This window comes from Myotis daubentonii, chromosome 10 (genome assembly GCF_963259705.1).
Source record: "Myotis daubentonii chromosome 10, mMyoDau2.1, whole genome shotgun sequence".
Taxonomy (NCBI): Eukaryota; Metazoa; Chordata; class Mammalia; order Chiroptera; family Vespertilionidae; genus Myotis; species Myotis daubentonii.
This window is the reverse complement of record NC_081849.1, coordinates 49,336,043-49,357,878: the sequence shown is the minus strand read 5'-3', so window position 1 is coordinate 49,357,878 and position 21,836 is coordinate 49,336,043. Positions and strand designations below refer to the sequence as shown.

The 21,836-nt window shown below is 35.5% G+C and overlaps 1 protein-coding gene across 14 annotated transcripts in view; it reads right to left on the bottom strand.

Moving 5' to 3' along the window:
* The window catches only part of PPP1R9A (protein phosphatase 1 regulatory subunit 9A), a 260,733-nt gene that overhangs the window by 102,969 nt on the left and 135,928 nt on the right, over positions 1-21,836 (bottom strand). For all 14 annotated transcript variants that reach the window (XM_059712351.1, XM_059712355.1, XM_059712356.1 and 11 more), the window contains exons 3-5: positions 14,933-15,065; positions 12,209-12,329; positions 6,466-6,570 (exon numbers count right to left, since the gene is read on the bottom strand). In XM_059712351.1, the coding sequence (XP_059568334.1) occupies positions 6,466-6,570; positions 12,209-12,329; positions 14,933-15,065 (359 nt within the window). The remainder of the gene's footprint in view (positions 1-6,465; positions 6,571-12,208; positions 12,330-14,932; positions 15,066-21,836) is intronic.

The window sequence follows — 21,836 nt, the reverse complement described above, 5'->3', positions numbered from 1 at the left end:
GTCCCTCCTCTTGAGTTCGACTTGCCGCCTGGTCCCCCAATATTCCCAAATTATCTCCTGTCTTTTCTTTTTCATTTGTTGTGTGGCTCCTCTTCCAGACCCGAACCCTGAACCACGCAGGACGTGGAGGGAAACACTTACGACATAAACTTATGTTTGCCCACATCTGTAAATTGTGGGATACACAAATTGTGTATAACAATTTATCAGTTAAGGACATCTGAACTCACTTTTTCCAGTTTTCAGCTATTATGAACAAGCTCCTATGTATATGCAAACATGAGTCTTGGGTTGATATATGTTTTTATTGTTTTTTAGTAGATAGCCAGGACTAGAACTGCTGGCTGGTATGGTAAGTGTACATCTATAATAATAAAAGCATAATATGCTAATTAGACAGGACATCCTTCTGGATGAAGCCAGGGTTACAAGGGAAGCCTGGGTCCCGGTACCTGCCAGCCCGAAAGGAAGCCCGGGTCCCGGGTGCCAGAGGGAAGCCACTGCCGGCAGCCAACGGAAGGAAGGCCTACTCTTGCATGAATTTTGTGCATCGGGCCTCTAGTCTATATATATAAAAGCCTAAGCAACTGACCAACCATTTGACCATTCACCCAGTAGCTATGATGCACAATGACCACCAGGGGGCAGACGCTCTGACCAATAGAGAAGGAAGCCTGGTTCCTTACGGTATCAGCCATGGGTTAGGTTGCTGCTGGGGCACTGTTGGCCCCGAATCTGGTTCACCCATACACAGGACCCAGAGAGGAGGAGGAGGGAGCCAGTGTGTGTCCAGGTCCTGGGGGCTGGGCCTGCAAGAGGGGTCTCCCAATCCAAGACCCCTTGGGGGATGTTGGAGAGCCGGTTTCAGCCTGTTTCCCGCAAACCAAGCCGAGGGACCCCACCGATGCATGAATCCGTGCACTGGGCCTCTAGTTATAATTTATAAGAACCTGCCAAACTGTTCCACAAAGTGGCTGTGCTACTTTGCATTCCCACTGGCAGTGAAGGAATGCTAGAGCTGCTCCACATCCCTGTCAATGCATAGTATCATCAGTCTTTTAAATTTCAGCCATTCTACTGGTTGTGTAGTAGTACCTCATTGGGAACTGAATTTGCATTTCCCCAATGATTAATGACATTGAGCAGCATTTCATGTGCTTAACTGTATATCTTCCTTGGTGAAGTGTCTCTTTAATTGATTTGCACATTTTTAATAGGGTTATATATCTTCTTAATGAACTGTAAGAATTCTTCATGTCTTCTAAATAACAGTCTTTAATCAGATAAATGTTTTGCAAATATTCAGTATTTAAATTGCTTTTTCACTTTCTTAACAGTATTTTCAAAACAAGTGTTTATATTTTTGATGAGTTTACCATTTCGTTCTTTTGTATTTCTTGCTTTTATGTCTTAAAAGATCCTTGATTAACCCAAGATCATTGAAATTTTTGCCTGTTTTCTATAAATTTTATAGTTTCAGCTGCTGCACTTTAGTCTATGATCAATCTTGAGTTAATTTTTGTATAGACTGTGGAAGAAAGGTCAAATTTTGTTCTTTTGCTTTTTCTAATGTAGTTATCCAATTCTTCCAGCACTGATTTTTTAAAATATTATAATTTCCACCACTAAATTACCTTGGTGCATTAGTCAAAAACCAATTGTTTATGTCTATGCAGGTCTATATTGAAACTCCCTATTCCATTCTATTGATCTATATTCCTATCCTTATGCCTAAACCAGACTCCTGTGATTAGTGCAGCTGTCAGGTAGCTAAAGTCCCCTACTTTGGCCCTAACCAGTTTGGCTCAGTGGATAGAGCATAGGCCTGCGGACTGAAGGATCCCGGGTTTGATTCCGGTCAAGGGCATGTACCTTGGTTGCAGGCACATCCCCAGAAGGGGGTGTGCAGGAGGCAACTGATTGATGTTACTCTCTCATCGATGTTTCTAACTCTCTATTCCTCTTCCTTCCACTCTGTAAAAAATCAATAAAATATATTAAAAAATAATAAAAAAATAAAGTCCCCTACTTTGTTCTTTTTAAAAAATGTTTATTTCTACCAAAGAAAGAGAGCCTGCTGAGATTTTTGTTGAGATTGTGCTTAATCTATAGACTTGGGGTGAAACTGAAGTCTTAACAATATTGTATTCTGACCCATAAACATGGAGTCTATTTCTTCACTCATTTAGGTTGTCTTTATTTTCTCAGAATTTTGCTGATATATTCAATACTTTATGCCAGACTATCCTTAAGTGTTTTTGCTGTTGTTATGAATGCTATTATTTGAACTTTCAATTCTTTGCTGTTGCTGGTATCTAGAGATAGAATTGATTTCTGTACAACAGCCTATCTCCTGTAACATTCTTGACTCACTTATCAGTTCTAGTAGCATCTTTTGTAGATTCCATAGAATTTTCTACATAGATGACCATGTTGTCTGTGAACAAAGTTTTACTTCTTCCTTTTAAAATGTGTTTTCCATTTCTTATTCTTGCTTCACTGCACAAGCTATGGCCTCCAGTACAACCTGAATAGAAGTGGAGAAAGTGGGCATATTTGCATTGTCCTAGTATAAGGGGAAAGCGTTTGGTCTTTCATCATTAAATATAATATTAGCTGTCAGTTCACTTGGGCTGCTAGTTATCACATTGAGGAATTTCCCTTATGAAATTCCGTAGGTTGAATTTCAAACATTAAATCAACCATGCATTCCAAAGATGTCACTTGGCCATAAATTATCATACTTTTATATCTTCCTGATTTAACTCTGCTAAAATTCTGTTAAGGATTTTTGTATCTAAGTTCATGAAGAGTATTGGTATGTAATAATTTTTCTTTTAATGCCTCATTCTGATTTTGATATTGTAACAGAATTAACATGTATTCTACCTATCTGCTACCTATACCATAATTCAAAACACATTTTTCTCTCACCCACAAAGATATAACACAAGATATTGAGCCAAATTTAGACTATTGCTGGCAAAATGCTATCACAGAAGGCTAAATTATATATCTGAGCATAAATAGAAGGTAGTTTTGTACAATCGTGAATCAGTTTGTGACCATCTGGTGATTCCTGTCTTCTTTCCATAGGTATACAACCAGTGACTGTTATCTTTTGAACTATATCCTATTATTTTTTCTAATAAATTAATAATTTTGAGTTTAAAAAATTTTTTTTTAATTTGTTGGGCCAAATAGGGTCTTTTCAGGATTTCCAAGTAAATCGTCATTTAGTATGTTCTAATATAAAAGTCAATTGTGAATAGGTAAATTTGCTGATTCAAATGAACTGAATCTCAACTATTTAAATTATTTTTATATAATGCATGATCTGACAATGAGAACAAAACTTTACTCTGTCTAACTATATTACATTTGGTAACTTACATTCCAGCAACCACCAAAAAGATTATAGGTTTTTTAAAATTGAATTTTTTTAAAAAATATTTTTTGTTGATTTCAGAGAGGAAGGGAGAAGGAGAGAGAGATAGAAACATCAATGTCGAGAGAGAATCATTGATTGGCTGCCTCCTGCATGCCCCACACTGGGGATGGAGCCCGCAACCCAGGCATGTGTCCTAACTGAGAACTGAACAGTGACTTCCTGATTCATAGGTCAATGCTCAAGCACTGAGCCATGCAGGCTAGGCAATTATAAGTTTTTAAATAATTGTTACAACGTTTTTTTTTAGGTTGCACCAGGTAACATATATAATAAAGACATACTGAATAGTAGGAATTTAAAGTCAAAAGTCAAAGGAGTCTACAGTAAATGTGCTGTGTACTACATATGATGTAGCATGGTACATCTAGAGCCATTCTTGATTGAATTGTTCTGCATATTATTTACAGAGGTATATAAATAAACAAAGTCCTCCTAGATCTGTGCTTTGTAGTTAGAAAAATATTAACTACATTTAGTAATTTTTAGATACCCTTTACAAAATAAATTTTAGTAACCAATGAATGTGATAGCTAAGTTATCAATGAATAAGAAATATAGAACCATACCTATTTTAAATTCTCAGTTTAAAAACGTTCATTAAAACTACAGGTCTAATTTTTGGATCTGATTTTATATTAATACCTTATTATGAAGAACTACTACATAAAATATATCCAGTGGATTAAAATATTATTTTTAATAAGTTAAAATTGAGAAAAGACTCAATTGAGACCCAGGGTTAAATAATTTGGGTAAACAAAGGAGCCTAGAGGTCCCATTTTGATATCAAGATTTTTGCAAAGAGAACTAGGAAATAAGATATAAGCCTTTAGAAGAGGAAAGTAGAATGTTCTATAACCTCAAGGTAAAAAAAAAAGTGGAATGAAAGGTTAGTGTACCAAGAAGTAGAGATAACTAGGGGACAGTGAGGTGAAGGGGTACTTCTTGGAGAGGAAGGAATCTGAAATATGTTCTTTAAGATAAGTTGGTTCTAAACAGTATTTTGAACAGAAAAAGATGGCAGAGAGAACGGCACACAAAAAAATTCACAAGTCATATTCGAAGGATAATGACTACACTAGTATTGACTGAACCAGACCATGAACATAGGAAGATGAGTGATAAGATACGGTGATGAAAGATTTTAATACCAGGATAGAGAACTTAGATTCTGCCCAGAGTGGAGGGCCATTGAGGTTTCTGAAGAGAGGGACATGATGGATGCAGAATCACTATTTCTACCCATAGGTTTTTGTTGTACTACTAGAGATACACAGAATGAATCAATAGCTTTTTCCCATAGCCCTTCATATATGTGAATACTGCTATTGTGTTTGTCCATTAGGGATAAGGATGAGAAGGACAGTTGTAAAAAGGGAGAGACTGAAATCAGGATGACCAGTTGAGAAGTCTTTGGTGATCTGTACAAGGCTTGAAATGATAATAGCACAGAATTATGAAGAGAAAGGAATGACTATGATTTCATGTAACCACAAACTTTTTTTCCAATTGAGAAATGTTTTTATAAGTTGAATGTGTATCTCATTTCACTTTTAAATTCACTTTAAATTCTAATGGGCAGCTTCAAATCAAGTTCTATACTGATATACGACAGTCCAGAAAGATAATAACATGTACTCTTGCCAATTATCTATACTAATACAAGAGAAACATGCAAATTGGTATCACTCCACTATGCCCACCAGCCAATCAGGATGAGTATGCAAATTAACCCAACAAAGATGGCAGTTAATTTGCATATGCAGGCATGGAGCGAAGATTGAAGGCTCCCGCCCGAGTGAAGACTGAAGACTGAAGAGGCTTGGCTTCACTGCTGTGGCCAGAGCAGAGAAGCCTCCAGGCTTGGCTTCTCTGCTGTGGCTGGAGCGAAGGCCTGGTCCCGGGTGCCAGAGGAAATCCAGTGCCGGCAGCCAAGGGAAGGAAGGCCTATTGCACGAATCTCTTCATGCAATGGGCCTCTAGTTTTACATACTTTCTCAGGACTAGGGTATTCTTGAAAGATAAACATAAAAGTTACTGAGGTTGTATTTCTTAAACATTCCCTTCAGCATTAATGGGTGCTTTCCAACTAAAAAAAAGGTCTAAATTCTTAAGCTCATGCTTGTGCAACATAAAATATGCTGTAATTAAATCATAATTTTATCTCGATCAATTAACTCATCAATATTTTCAGAATATTTGGCCATTTCATTTTGATGATAACACTAAAACACTCTCATAATTACACATACTAAATAATGTCCCCTTATGTATCCATTCACAGGATATTTGGAGAAGTATAAGACATAAGCAATATTATATTAAAAAATAAGTACCCTATGACCAAATAAAACAAATTTCAAAGTTTGAACTTAGTTGGCTCAAGACTACTTTCCAGTATATTTGTTTTCCAAGCTACAGTTTTCAGGACCCCAGGATTGGATATAAATTTTAAGGTCCAAAAGAATGCACCCTCTACCCTATTAAAGTTGGAAAAGCAATAGTTTACCAAAGTATAATTTTATCTGTTTCTTTAAAACAATAAAAATATTTTTAAAGCATTATTAACCTCAAATCATTCAGTCAGCTTATCTAAATAACATGTATCATTGAATATATGTATAATCATTTTAATTTACTATGTAACTGATTTTATTAAAAGAATTTGAGGCGAAAAGTCTTATTTATTGAGGACATAATGAGAAATTCTATCTTCATAGCAATTCTTATTGTATTAGCAATAAGGCACACTAAAAAAAGCTCAATAATTAACCATAGTGATTTATACTGTACACTCCTGATCTTCATGTCTTTCTAGAATACTATAATTTTTAGTTTTAGATTACATTTGCATGAACTAATTACATTAAAGAAAAATAAAAAAACTAAAGGCAAAATTTTAGCATTTAAGTAAACTTCTTGTTATAATTACATATATCTGTAAGTATAATCATAGAAAATTTAAACAAAATATCAAGTAATGAAATTGTACATATCTGAAGCCACAGGTTTACCTGACGTTGCCCTTGGTGTTTCTGAGAACTGTTGCAGCAAAATTCTGTGTGACTCCCACCAAGCTGATTCCATCCACTTCTACAATCTGGTCATTGACTTGTATTCTTTGGGAAGAGGAAAAAAATCAGCCATATTTAATTTTTACAATAACATATTTCCATCACAATAAATTAGTTGACAAAATACTTGCTTTTAAAGATACTCTTATTGATACAAAATTTGTCTTTTATATGTAAGCTCTAGATCTTAGTCAAATGCTTAATGTTTTTAAAAGATTATTTTGAAGAATAGAAATAGGCAATACTAAATGAAGAGATTCACTTTATCCAACATCCAAATTCCTATCACAAAGAGTTGATAACTGTTAATGTATGACATATTTATATCTTTTTTTGTCTTTAAAATTACTTAAAACATAACAAATGCAGCTTAAATACCCTTTGGGCTTCATACCTTGTCCCACTTCTCCTCTCCAAGGAAGAACAACAAGAATTGCAGGGACTCCTTCACGTATATAAATGTTATATGTACACACATAAAGGTGTGTGTGTTTGTGTGTATTTTGTTTAGGAGCAATATACAGTATTAGTGTTGTTTGATGTAGAATGCTCTTAAATTTACATACATGTTTTATATATTTTTTTAATTATTCAAAATGAAGTATTTCAATCATAGAGAAATACAGAGGGAATTAGATAATAAATACTCATGTACCAATATCCAATTTTATCAGATCTTAGCACTATGAAATATTTGAGTCAGTTTTTTTCTAAATAAATTTATTACAGAAAAGCTGGAGAACTTTAATATTTGTCTCATTCTATTCCCTTCACTGCTTCCACAGAGGTTAGGTAACCATCATACTGATTTTGATGGTTAGCCTTTCTACTGATGTTTTGAAATACAAATAACACATATGCACAAATAGGCATAATATGTGTACATTTCCAGTTTCAAACTTCATCGTAAATCTCTTTTTCTACAATTTAGTTTGCTTCACTCAACGTTATATATGAGATTTATCCATGGTTATAAATACAGTTTTAGCTAGTTCATTTTAACAACCATATAGTATTATTTTTATGAATATACCAAAATATATCCATCCATTTTGTGCAGATGGACAAGTATATTATTTTAAGTTTTAGCTATTATGAATACTACTGTAATAATCAATTTCATACATGTCTCTTGACACACTTGTTTCTCTAGGATGTATACCTAGAAGGAGAACTCCTGAGTCACAGAACAGAGGCTTTTTCAACTTGAACAAACGGATAAAGTTCAGTTCAAAATGCTTATACCAATGCATATTCTCAGCAGCATTATATGAAAAGCTCTGACTCTCCACACCCTCACCAACACTTAGTATATTCAGACCCTTTACCTACTGCAGATCTTGTCCATGTAAAAAGATACACATTGTAATTTTAATTGCATTTCCCTGATTACCTGTGCGGCTGAATGTTTTATCATATGTTTACAAGTCAACTGTTCACTTTTGCACACTGTTAGATCATGTCTTTTACTCATTTTTTGTTGATGTTGGGTTGTGTCTTTTTTTTTTCTTATTGGTTTACATAATGTTTTTCTATATCCTGTATAATAACACTGTCTCAATTAGATATGTAGCAAATACTTTTGCCCCAATCTGTAGCTTGTCTTTTCACATTTCTCTGGAAAACAGTGGTTTTGAGGCAAACAATTTAATGATATATACACATAATTACATTTATAATTTTAACTTTATATTAAGTAGTTTTTGTGTTATGTTAAGAAATCTTTCTCTGCCTCAATATTATAAAATTATTCTACATTTTCTTTTATAGGTTTTAACATTTTGTTTTTTTGCATTTAGGTAGATATCCACCTGGATATTATTTTTTATTATAATGTGTTGGCAATCTTTTTATTTTTTCAAGATATAAACAATCGGCTTAACATTTAATAAAAAGTCTGCTTTTTACTTCACTGATTTGTAATGGTTTTCAAATGTGCATCAACATGTTTTGGTTCTCTATTAGTTTCTACTTGTCTGTTTATCTATCTCTGCATACTATATTGCTTCATAACTAGTTTTGACACTTGTTAGGGCAATTTCTTTACCTAGTTCATGGTCATCAAAAATTTCTGAGCTATTCTTGAGCATCTCTTCTTAACTAGTTTTAGATTTACTTGCCAAGTTCTATAAAAACACATACTAGTTGATATTTTAATAACATCATATCATTTTTAAGATTAATTTATGGAAAACTGGTATCTTTATCATATTGACTCTTCCCATCAATAAAAATTGAGTGCTATTACAATCACCCTAGGTAAATGTTGTGTCATGTGTTAAGAAAAGTTATTTAAATCTTGGAAATAGGAATAAAAGAAGGGCAACATTTCCTTTCAATGTCATATAGGTGCATTACTTAACAGGCTCAACCAAGGATAATTTGGGGGAATGTATTTTAATTGATCCACTGTTTAATATTGACTAAAAGTCCTAGACATATTGTAGTTGCATGTTAATTTGTAGATGTTTGTCCTGAAAAAAAGTTGAATACTTTTCTTCTGTTAGAAAAGATAATCTCATAGGCCATAGTTTATATCTCTGTGGAATATTAACCAGTTTTATATCAAACATATATCATACAGCCTATGAGTGTAGTATATACCATTTACATTTGTGTAAGTGTACTCTAGAATGCTCACACAATGCCAAAATCACTTACTGATACATTTCTCAGAGCAGATCTCTGTAGTTAGGTGGCACATGACTATATATTCAACTCTGCATATGCATATGCTAAAATGTTTCAAAGTTACTATAACTTTGCATTATATTAAAAAATGCATTCATCCTTTCACTTTAAGAAGTAAAAATAGTGTGTGTGGCTATGGAAAATGATATTTGCTAGTTTGCTAAATTGCTTGCATATGATAGGCAATTATTAAGTTCCTATCTGCCAGTGCAGGTTAAAAATAAGTTAGTTAAGTAGGCCACAAGTTCAATTTAATATGGATAAGTGAAGCTATGCCCAGAAGCAATAGTGACAGAAAAAAAATAATTGTGCAGATGAGCTAATGAAATGAATTTTTGTTTTTCTAGAAAAAGGATAGTACCCACCAGTTATAGAATATGAAAGAACATACTGAAAATACATACAACTTCAGTGTGTATATTAAATTGAGGACGGTTTGAAGAAGTGATTGTTATTTGCTTGAATCTCTTTCCCTGAGAGAGAATAACCTTTCATGCAACCTCACAGAATAGTAACACTGAAAAGCCCTCTCAAGCCTTGGCTCATAATTAGAAGCACAAAAAAGCCAAGGATGAGTCCTGGCAGTAAAAATTAAATGGACAGCTCTCTGCATCAGACCAACCCACAATGAAGAATATGTATAATCTGGATTTTCCAAAATTTTCCACAACAGCAGAGAAAATAGCCTATTTGCTTTGGAACAGTGACCACTGGAATGGAATTTATGGGAATGTACCTGACTAATCTATAAAAGGCATCTCCTACCGGCCATTTCCTCAACAGTTTCCATGTGCTAACCAACATGTGTGCAACACTACTGCTCTTCAGCTGCAGTCTGACATTTCTGATAACCCTCAATTCTGAATCTATAAACCAGTACCAAGGGGGTAAGGCTAATAAAATATATAAGTTGGATTGTTCTAGGATTTGTTTAATGTTACTGGGTATTTACTGACATGATGTATTGGGCAAGGGGAAACAAAAAAAAAACTCTACCTCACTGGGCTTATGCAAACAAAGCAACCAACAATGAATGAAAGGAAGACCAGCTGGAGCAACAGTAATGGTCAACAGAGTCTTCCCCAAAATGCTAGATAGTGAAGCTCTGAATGCATATGAAAATACATACCTATCAAAGCAGTAATACCCCAACTTGCTCGGGGCGGTGGGGGGGGGGAAACAAGCAAAATATTTGATTAGAAGAGTGACACAGGAGTGTGTGCACAGAGGAAACCATGGACTAATGAATTATGGCGGATGGGCACAATTAAAATGGCAGTTTCCATTCAGGGTTCTCGCATGCTTGAGGATTCTTCCGGGGCACAGAGGGGCCCTACGGGAGGTCGAAATTGTGGCAGGGTAATCATAAGAATAAGACTCTTCACCTGTTTTATATGTCGGTGTTACTGAAAAGATGGTCAAAAACAATTCAAATTATTTGAAAACCCAACACTTGAATAATGATAAATTACGAAGTGCTTCCATTTCACTTTCGATATTCCCCCTCCCCAAACCTGAAAGAACAGTACTGTAAAATGATGGTATCCAAAAGGTTGAGAAACAACCAGAAGAGACAAAAACAAAGCAGATTGCAAGAACATTTTTAATTTGCCTCTGTAACACAGCATTGTTACTATCTTTTGTCAGTTATCACCCACGTATTTTATTCCACCAGTATTTTCAATTGGGTTATTATGAAATGCATTTTGCTTTATAAGTTCATTAAAGAGGACTGGAGAAATAGTGTGTTAAAGTGTTTTGTGTACAATCATAAAATTTATGGCAGCAAAAACTAATGGTTAATATATTTAATATTATTTTACTATAAAATTAGAATAAAAACAGAAGGTGGAAATAGCTATCATGTCACTCAGCTAAATTACAAGCTACCTTATATAAAGGCAAGGTTGCACAGAAAGGAAGAAAGAGAGAGGAAGATAGAAGAAAAAAAAAAGAAGGGGAGGGGAAAAGAGGGGCAGAAGGAGTAGGAAAGGTAAGAAGAGAATAAATATAAAAAGAAAAATTTAGGCCCAAGTAAACATTTTGAAAGTGATTGAAGCACAAGGGTTCATTCACTCAACAAATATTTATTGAGCACCCTCTATGTTCCAGGCATCATTTGAAAAGATACAGACAGACATGAAAAACTTGACAAGAGAAAATTTAGAAACTAGAACATGGTATCAAAGAACAAGGACTCAAAACTTTTTAACTATACTGGATGACACAGGAGATAAATATCCATGGCAAATTTTAAAAAGTACTTAAAATGTGGTAAGAGTTCAAGACGTTTGTAAGGGATAAAAGCAATCACAATAAAAAGGCTTCTTGTGCTGGAGTAGGAAGGAGGGAGAAAAGAATTTTCTATATATTTTTTAACATCCCTTGAAAATAGTCTGACCAAATCTGAGATTAAATTAAAAGAGTTTTTTCAAATAAGGAAAATTTATTTAGAAACTAAGGCAAGCTAGAAAGGTATAATATAGACTCTTATCCTTTTAAAGTTAAAAGGAACTATAAAGAACATCTAGCTCTAGCCAGTGTGGTTCAGTTGGTTGAGTGCCGTACTGTGCACCGAGAGGTCACTGATTCAATTTCTGGTCAGGGTACACGCCCAAGTTCTGAGCCTCAATCGCCAGTAAGAGCCATGCAGGAGGCAGCCAATCAATGTTTTGATATTTCTGAGGTGAAAGTATGTGCTGATCTCCACAGAACATATTCTTAAACTAAGTACACCCATGTTTCTGCTCACTTCCTACTATATAAATAGATAAATGGATAGATACCAAGTTAGACATAGATAATAGATCTATCCACCCATTTTCATAGATATTCTGCCTACAAATCAGAAAGTAATTCAAGTTTTTAACATTTTCTACATATGAGACACACTGACATTCTGTCCTAAAAAATCAAAAGAAGAAAGCTGAAAATGAGAAATTCCCAGAAAAGTTTCCTAGATTTTAGTGGTCAAAAGCAGTGACTAGCTTACCTGCCATCCCGCTGAGCAGCACCACCTTCTGTTACTGTCTTGACAAATATTCCCAGCTTTTCAAGTCCAGCATCGGCTCCAACACCCATTCCAATAATACTTATGCCAAGTCCATCCTCATCTATGAAAATGGGTAAAGATACAACAATCTGTTACACGACTCTGCAATTAACTGGTGAGGCCTATTTGATCCTTTTAATTTTGATCTTTATGGATTATCCCATACTTCATATGATATATGCTTGCCTTGGAGAATTTCTTTTCTTATGCTGGGGAGCAAGGGTGTCAAATAAGAACCCCCAAAAGGCTCATGAGTTTAGTTTATTACTATTGCAGTTAGCTATTTACTGTGATCCAAAAAAAAGGTAATAATTTGATTACTGAGTGATTAATCTGCCTTAAAACATGGCCCCTCTAAACAATAAAATTTAATATTTTAAGCACAAAAGCATAAACAGTTATATATTCTTTTATTTGTTTGCTTTGTTTGTTTATATTGGCAGAGTAATAAAATTCTTGAGTCATACTTTCTTTTCCTGAGAAAAGGATGTTCTATTGCCTTTTTAAAAAATGTATCTTTATTGTTGAAAGTACAGTGGGGCCTTGACTTACGAGTTTAATTCGTTCCGAGACCAAGCTCGTTAAGGAGCTCGTTAAGGAGCTAGCTAAGGAGCTCCTTAACTCAAATTATTCTGTCAACTGAATGCAAAAAATCTGCTGAGAGACAGCTGGTATCTCAAAAAACTCGTTAGTCGGGACACTTGTAAGTCAAGGCCCCACTGTATTAGAGATGTGTCCCCATTTTCCCCCACTGACTCCTAGCCGGCACTCAACCCCTCCCCAGGCCTTCACCACACTATTGTCTGTGTCCATGGGTTATACATACATGCATACAAGTTCTTTGGTTAATCTCTTCCCTCCCACCCACCCACCTCTGCCTTCTCTATTGTCTTTTAGTCACTCGGAGGCTTGTCTGATTTCACTTCCATTAATTATTTAATTTTTGTTGTCCTCCTTTCACAAAAAAAATTATTTGAGGTTCAATAATTTTACATTAATATAACTTTATGTGGACCATTCTGGCTTAATTTTTCCTGGCTGAGCCATATATATTATTTTAAATAAATGTGGTCATAATATTTCTGGAATTTCCCCTTTATTTATATGGGTTGTTTTTACTTGTCCCAGATCACCATTTGTATTAAGATGGTATGTGTCTTTCAGTACTTTCTCTGTCCTGCTATCAAGGATAGAATCATATCAACAACTACAGTGTACATATGGCTGGCTTTTCTTTCCTATTTGCTTTACACAAATAAGATCATATGACACCTACTTTCCTCTTCAGCTTACTTTTCTAATTCAATATACGTCATGAGTATCAACTTTAACATAGCTTTAAATCCCTTCTAATGATTGTGTAATATTTTATGGTGAGACAGAATGATAACATAGCCAACCATTTTCCCAGTGATAGGCATTCACTTTTGTTTCCATTTTATTGGCCCTATGAAAGATACTTACAAAAAACACATTGTTTTGAATTCATTTAGAAATCATGTGTTTTTCCAGCCTATGCTTAAGTGTGGATTTTTTATTAAGTCCTTGCAATCAGTTGGCTAAGTCTTTTCAAATACAAGGATCAAGTTGTTTTTGAGCTCAGGAAATTTTTCTCTATATCGCTCATCCTCTATTGCCATTTCCCTTTCTTTGTATGTTGAGTCTCTACAGTTTTTCTTGGATTTTTGGTCTATCATTTGAGAATTAGTTTGGGACTCTTCTTATGCTTGAACTTCTTTGTCACCAATTTGATCTCAACATAATCATCTTTTCCTCTTCAATTCCTCTACTGACATTTTTATTTTTAAAAATTATTATATTTTTGTATTATTGTTAATTTGATTAAGAATGTCTTTTTAAAGCCATACTTGAATATCTATATTTGCTTTTTTTGTTTTTTGCTTCCTTTTTGTTATTCAAGTTGTCATCTGTTGGGCTTTTTCCTAAAACTTTGAGATGTGACAGTCGACTGTCTTCTATTCATTGGTCAGAGTCTAGTTCCCAGCTTCCTGTCTTACATGACAATAAACATGATGGCCTCTGGTCCTGTGGGTCCCCAGTTACTGCAACAGGCGGACTGCAATTCCAGGGAGAGATTTCAGCAGGAGGCCCCTCTGCTCCCGTCTGCCTGCTCTCCTTTAGCCCTTTCTCCTCAGAGATGAGCAGTCCACTGCCTTCATTCCAAAAATCCATAATTTCCTGAAAGCCCAGTACTCCTCATATCTACCATATTCAGAGTTTAACCATGACCACTCTCCCTCCACAAAAAAACAAAAACAAAAAACAAACAAACAAACAAAAAACACCACTTGCCCCACACTCTCCAACAGCTCTCTCCGGGCTCTCACCTCGCCAGCCCTGTGCAGGAGTACCGACCAAGCATCAGGCCTTGTTCATGCCTCCCTACTCATAACCACCATCCAGCCAACTACAGTAGATAAGTTCCAGTTGGGAGTGGACAGTAGAGAGAATCTTTCAATCCACCATCGACAGAGAATTTATATCAACTAGTTTTGAAATTTAATAAATAAACTCCTGCATGAGAATTAAAATTTGATCCAATCCTTAGGGGAGAAAAAAGCTATACTTGGGGAAAAAAAAGTCATTTCTGTATTATTAACATAGGAATATAATAATATTACAAACGATGTAGAGTTCATATACCTTTCTCCAGTTCCACTGGGAAAAGTTCCAACTTTTCTACACGCTTTTCAAGTTCATACTCAGCTGAAGCAGCCACAGGGTCAACTTCATCATTTCTCCTGTCATAGTCTTCATTGGAGTATGTGCTGAAAACCTGTAGGAAAAGATCAACAAAAAGATGATAATCCCAAAAGGATGGCTTTCTAAATTACAAAAAAAGAAAAATCTAAGTATCTAAAAGTACATAAGTTAAAAATTTTGTGTCATGAATTTCATCTAAATAACTGTTTTATTTTAAAAATCAATTGAGATGTTAAGAGGAAAAATGAATGAGAATAAACATATCTTACTAATTTAAAAATATATGAGTCATTCTACCACTTTTAACAATTTCGGAAACAACAGGAGCCACAGAATACATTATCTGGATGGCAATAGTAATTTCTTTTTATAGAATCAGAATATACATACTAGCTACATGCTGGTTCCTGATACAACTAAGGCAAAGCATTGTGAAGCTATCTAAGCCAGCGGTTCTCAACCTTTGGGTCGTGACCCCTTGGGGAGTCGAACGACCCTTTCACAGGGGTCGCCTAAGACCATCGGAAATACACATATATAATTACATATTGTTTTTGTGATTAATCACTGCCGGGGTCCAGCCCCAGCGGGTCCAGGGGTCCCCAAAGGTGTGGACGGAGTCGGCGAAGAAGGAAGGACACGGAGGCAGCATTCAGTTGATCAGCATGGTTGGGTTCTCTTGCCTGGTTCTATTGCCAGGTTCTGTAGGTTCTCCAACCAGGTTCAGTCCGGTTCTCTTGCCAATTTCTGTAGTCTTCCAAGCCCCTGTGTTCTTGATTCTGTGTTCTGAGTTCTGTGTCATGAGTTCTGAGTTCTGTCTGTTTCTGTCTTGTTACAACTGTATTTATACCAGTTGATTCAATCCTATCAATCTCTATTACGAAGGTTAGGGCGTTTCTTATCTCCATTCCAGGGAGAAAAGATTATGTAGTTTAAGCATGATTGTTCGTAGTTAAAGGGATTAATTACCTGCCTGGCACTTAGTTGAGGGGTTTTATTCCCTCCCTAACTTCAGGGGAAAATCCCTACCTGGGGATTCAACCTTTCTCGGAGAGGTGACCTTGGTTAAAACACAGCGCCAAAAAGGTGAGCAAACATATTAAGAACAGTATGCCATATATGCCAGGTCCCTTGAAACAGCAAGCATGGACCGGCTCCCGGCAAATCACTATGCTTTAATTGTGTTCAATTTGTAACAATGAAATTGGGGGTCACCACAACATGAGGAACTGTATTAAAGGGTCGCTGCATTAGGAAGGTTGAGAACCACTGAGCAAACACCCACACTGAACCCATTTCATGGTATGACCTAAACAAGCCCCAACACTGTAGTGTGTCAGCACCAGAACTGTTTTCAATCACAGAATCGCTGAAATTGATTTCTATTCTATACTGTATTAGGCATGTTAAGCTCTTGTTTGTCATCTCTCAGTTTACTTGCATGTAGATTTAAATTAAATTCTCACTGAACTTTTCCATGTAAGGTAGGTCCTCGGGTTACATCGGAGATACAATCCTACGGGGCGACATAAGGCGATTTTCGCCGTAAGTCAGAACCCACCCACATAAGCACCTACATCACTCACATGGAACACATACACAGCGGTAATGAAGTGAAACAGTAAAAAAAAGAAAGAAAGATAACAATCCCTGACCTTTACTTGTGGTAAATAAGTAAAAAACAAAGCACACATGTACATACGTCGAAATGACGGGAATTTTTTTTTTTATATATAAATAAATGGGAGATGGCGACGTAACCACAAAACAACGTATGTCGAGTCCAACGTAGCCCAAGGGACTGCCTGTAATGGCTATCAAAACCTTGCTCAAGAGATTGATAGCTCGTTCTTTCCTACCTAAACAATTCAAAAGACTAGTGAATGTGGTCTTTAGACATAGTAATAAGAAATATGAAAGCTGTTTCTGCTGAAATATTTGTTTTATTTGAAAAGTAACTGAAAATAATAAGTATGCAATCCCTTGCTTAATACACTAAAGAATATTTAAAAGAAAGGAACTTATTATTCATCAAGTCCAATTAATAGAAATAATAAAAACTGACATTTTTCAATTAAATTCAATAATTACTAAGTACATGAACTGTGCCTTAAAAATTCTGTAATGTCCCTCAAAATCCTAAAAGCTAGGAATGAGTTGTGTGGTTTTTTTAATATACACAAAAAGCTACAATAAAAGTAGAAAGCAGAACAGAAGGTCAGAGGAGAAATCATGTCCATTGCCTACAAAGCCAGCTCTGGCGGTCCAGGTGTGCTTTACACATGTTATTGAAAAATTGGCAACTCGTATATACTGTATATGGCAACTTATAAACCAGGAATACACATTGCATATACAGAAGCGGATGCAGTGTGGTTCCTAATGGTATATATGTCTCAAAATCATGTCATTTATAGGATCTGTACCAGAGTTAATTGTTTTTCTTCCCGACTTTCAAAATGTTTTCATAGCTTCATGCTTCTTGCTTGGTCACTATGATATTTCTCTACCATAATAAACATTACATTACATTCCTAAATGGGAAAGAATGAAATATTCATCTGAAAATATTTCTATTTCACATCATTAACAAAAGTTAAATCCAGATTATTAAGAACAAAAATTTGTAAGAGTACTAAAAAAATATATGAGGCAATGTTTAACAGACTAGAGAGGACCTTCCTACAAACCCGCAGATTCTAGAAATACTAAAGCAAATGACTAAAGACATGAATCATATACATGATATGTGCATGCAGGGCCACCACTTTAAGTCCCATCAATTGTATGGTGTGTTGCCTATGGTGGCAAAGGAGTGATTCCCTTTTGTCTATGGAAAGAAGAAAGTAGTGGTCAATGTCTCATACCATCTTAGGTAAGAAGTTAAAATTTCAAAACCAAGATAAGCTGGTAAAACCCCACCTCTCCATACAACAATGGACCACTTCCATGCCAGATTTTATTAAGCATTAGCTGAATCTTACAGAAAAACAGTGAAAGCAATGCTATTTCCTAAACTATATTATTCATAAGATTGGATAAAAATATGTACAACACTCAGACTTCCTACCTTTTCTGTGACAACTGCTTTGTTATAATCATTGCCAGAGTAGTGAGGTGGTAAGGCCTAATGCCCCTCTTGACTACAGCTTCCATTGAGAGAGCATGTTAGAGGAACTATCTGAATGTTTCTTTCATGTAAAAAAATTAAAGACTGTTATAACTGAAGCTTTACAAAAGGCTGTGATTCTATAAATTGCATATCAAGGCAATATTTGTTATTGAATGTGCCCCGATACACTGACTAATTCCTACAAATAATTGCAGGCAATCTCCTACGGACATTGAATTTTAAGTGTTTAAAAACCAATTTTCATTAACCAGCACTAATACAAGATTAAATAGGTTTTACCGTGAGATTTTCTTGAGTTAAATCACTGTCATGCACACAGTCGCCAAATCCCTACCTGTGTCCAAAGCTGTGCACTGTCAGTATGCAGTGGCTCAGCGACTGCACACTTTGTTTTGCCTTGACCAGGAAGAACCTCAGAGATGCCAGGAAGCTGACCTTGGTAAAAACTGCCTGTTTCATCAATAGGTCTTCATTCTTTAAATATATTTGCAATTGTTCTACCATTTTTAATTAATTTACCATAACTGCTTTGCAAAACTATGTATAGTTACGCAGATAATAATGAGAGCCCTCTCATAATATTAAGGCAATGCAAAAACTCTAAAGGGCAAGACTCAAGAGAATCCTGGACCCGCATATTCAACACCATCAAAAAATACCTACATATTAAGTTCAGGCACCCTCACATTGTTCCTGTGTTATCTGACTGAGAAAAGCAAACAAAAGGATGTTTAAATTTAAGACTGCTTGTTTGAAAGCCAGCAAGCTATATTCTGTTCCTTTATCAAAAGAAACAGAACAAGACCTTGTCCCTTGCTTTGTGGCAGAGGCAGGCTTTTAGGGGTAACAAGTTTACAAATACAGTTAGCAATGACATTCCTCACCCAGTAATCCAAGGCTATGAAAAACAAATAAAGTTAAAATTAGCTTATTATAAGATTTCAACTAGAATCATTCTTTTTTTTACACTTCTGGTAGCTAGTGCTTTTACACTTTTTCAAAACAATAGCAACATTTTTTTTAAAATAAGGAGAAAAAAACATATTTCCTTTACTTCCCATGACACATTTTCTTTAATCAATGCAGGTCAAAATAAATTCAGAATTTTCTGTAAATACTGACTGGAAGGAACCTCCCACAACGCTCCCACAAAGTCTCAGTTCCGCCTGTCGTCTGGGTTCCGCTTCATCTTCTTGACACATCAAAGATGGACAATGTCCCAGGTCCTAGCATGCTGCGTTTCAGATGATGGCTTGGCACACTGTGCTCTTGGAGACCAGCCAAGCGTTCACATGCTTCCACAAACAAACCTCACTTACCATAAGCTTCCCTGGTAGAATTCCAACTCACCTTCACATGATTTTAGTGGCTCTGCTAAAGAGACTCTAAATTGAGACTAAGAGAGCATGGACAAGATAGTCCACGTCTTAAAGTTAAGAAAAAAAAAAAATTGGCAATAAACCATCCTTTGAAAGAAGGATCCTGGCAGCTTTAGAATCATGAATGATAACTTCAGCCTTCTTTTTCTTTCCCCAGAATCAAGGCCAGTTCACTGATTTATGACAGTAAGAGAGATGGTTTTGTAATGCCTACTGTGTGCCAAGGAATATATTAGGTTCTTGTTGCAAAGTTATGTAAGCCAAACTGGAATTCACTATGATCAGGCATTTGCAGGTAAACATTGCAGGTCTCCAAAGATTCTAAATAGGTGAGGGCTTTCTGGTGCCTACAAAAACCTCGATGAGCAGGAAGATGAAAAAACAAACCCACAGCTCTATCATGTAAGCTCAGTAAAGTCCCAGATGTCTAACCTTAAGGCAGTGGTTCTCAACCTTCCTAATGCCGCGACCCTTTAATACAATTCCTCATGTTGTGGTGACCCCCAACCATAAAATTATTTTTGTTGCTACTTCATAACTGTAATTTTGCTACTGTTATGAATTGTAATGTAAATATCTGATATGCAGGATGTATTTTCATTGTTACAAATTGAACATAATTAAAGCATAGTGATTAATCACAAAAACAATATGTAATTATATATGTGTTTTCCGATGGTCTTAGGCGACCCCTGTGAAAGGGTCGTTTGAGCCCCCAAGGGGTTGTGACCCACAGGTTGAGAACCGCTGCCTTAAGGTATTCCGACAAATACCCTGCCTGAAGATGTACTTAAAGCAGTTGTGATAGTATTCTATGGTAGAATGTGTCTAACCTTCTAATTGAATCACTCAACAAAATCCTACGTATGAGGGCATGAGTGGGTGGGATAGGGGGTAATGTGGGGATAAGGACACATATGTAATAACTTAATCAATAAAGAAATTTAAAATAAAAGAATCCTACATATCAGAAAACAGTACCAAATGAGTACTAGAGTTAGGCGTTACTCCAAATGCTATTAGCTTGCTGGCCTTGTCTGACTAAAAGTCCATTAACATAAAATATTTCTAAGGCCAATCCATATATTTTCAACATTGCGCATTTCACCAATTATTTGTAACAACCCTAATGTTAATAAACCTTCTTGTGCAGATTTAAAGTACCTATCTCTGGAGTGTAGACTTATAATTAGGGTCATTCTAATAGAAATTAACTAATTCTAGAGTGAGGATACCTGACTGGTGTTCTTGGAATGATAACTGAAGACTCATAAAACAAAGTTAAAACCATAAATATTGTGATATATATGCTAAAGTAATTGGAAGTTACAGACAATATAAAACTTTACACAAATTATCATTAATTCTTGTACCAACTGATCCAGTAAGTAAGGCAGAAACAAGTAAGAGAGTATCCGCCCACTTTTCATATTTTTACACAAGAAATTTGAAGTTCAGAGAACAATATACATGGTGGTTATAAGGATAGTTAATGAAGACAAAGCCCATAAAGGAAAAAAGTATATTTCACTAAATGTAAGCCTAGTGTTTTCATGGATAACTAAAGAACAGGAAGTGAAAAACAAACACTCTACATAATGGGCGGTTGAGAGCACAGCCCATTAGTTCAAAAGGCAATACAAAGAATCCTGTACTTGTCAAGGTTCTCCAGAAAAGCAGAATCAACAGGATGTGAATGTATATATTTGTAATTATACACATGGTACTATACTTGTATTTATAGTAAACTAGATTTATTTTAAGAAATTGGCTCATGAGGTTATAGAGGGGGGCTGACAAATCCAAAATCTACAGGGTAGGCCAGCAGGCTGGATACCCAGAAAAGCTGATGTTGCAGTTCAAGTCCAAGGCAGTCTGCTGACAGAGCTCCCTCCTCCTCCTGGGAAGTCAGCCTTTTTCTATTAAAGCCTGCAATTGGTTCCATGAGGCCCACTTTCATGATAAAGGGCAATTTGCTATACTCAAAATCCACCAACTTGAATGTTGATCTTATTCAAAAACACCCTCACAAAGACATCTAAAATAATGTTTGACCAAGTATCTGGGCACCATGGTCCAGCTAAGTTGACATATAAAATTATCCATCACAAATCCCTTAAAATAAAATATTCTCTGGTTCCAAAAACTAATCTTTTGACACCTGACAAAGATAATCATACCTTGATAGTGTTTTTCTCATATCATTTGGAGTGTTATAAATTTCCATATCCACAGATATATTTGTAGAATGTATACAAAACCCATGATAATATATACATTTTTATATTATCATTGGTACCAACCAATTCATATATATAGGTAATAAAAAAAC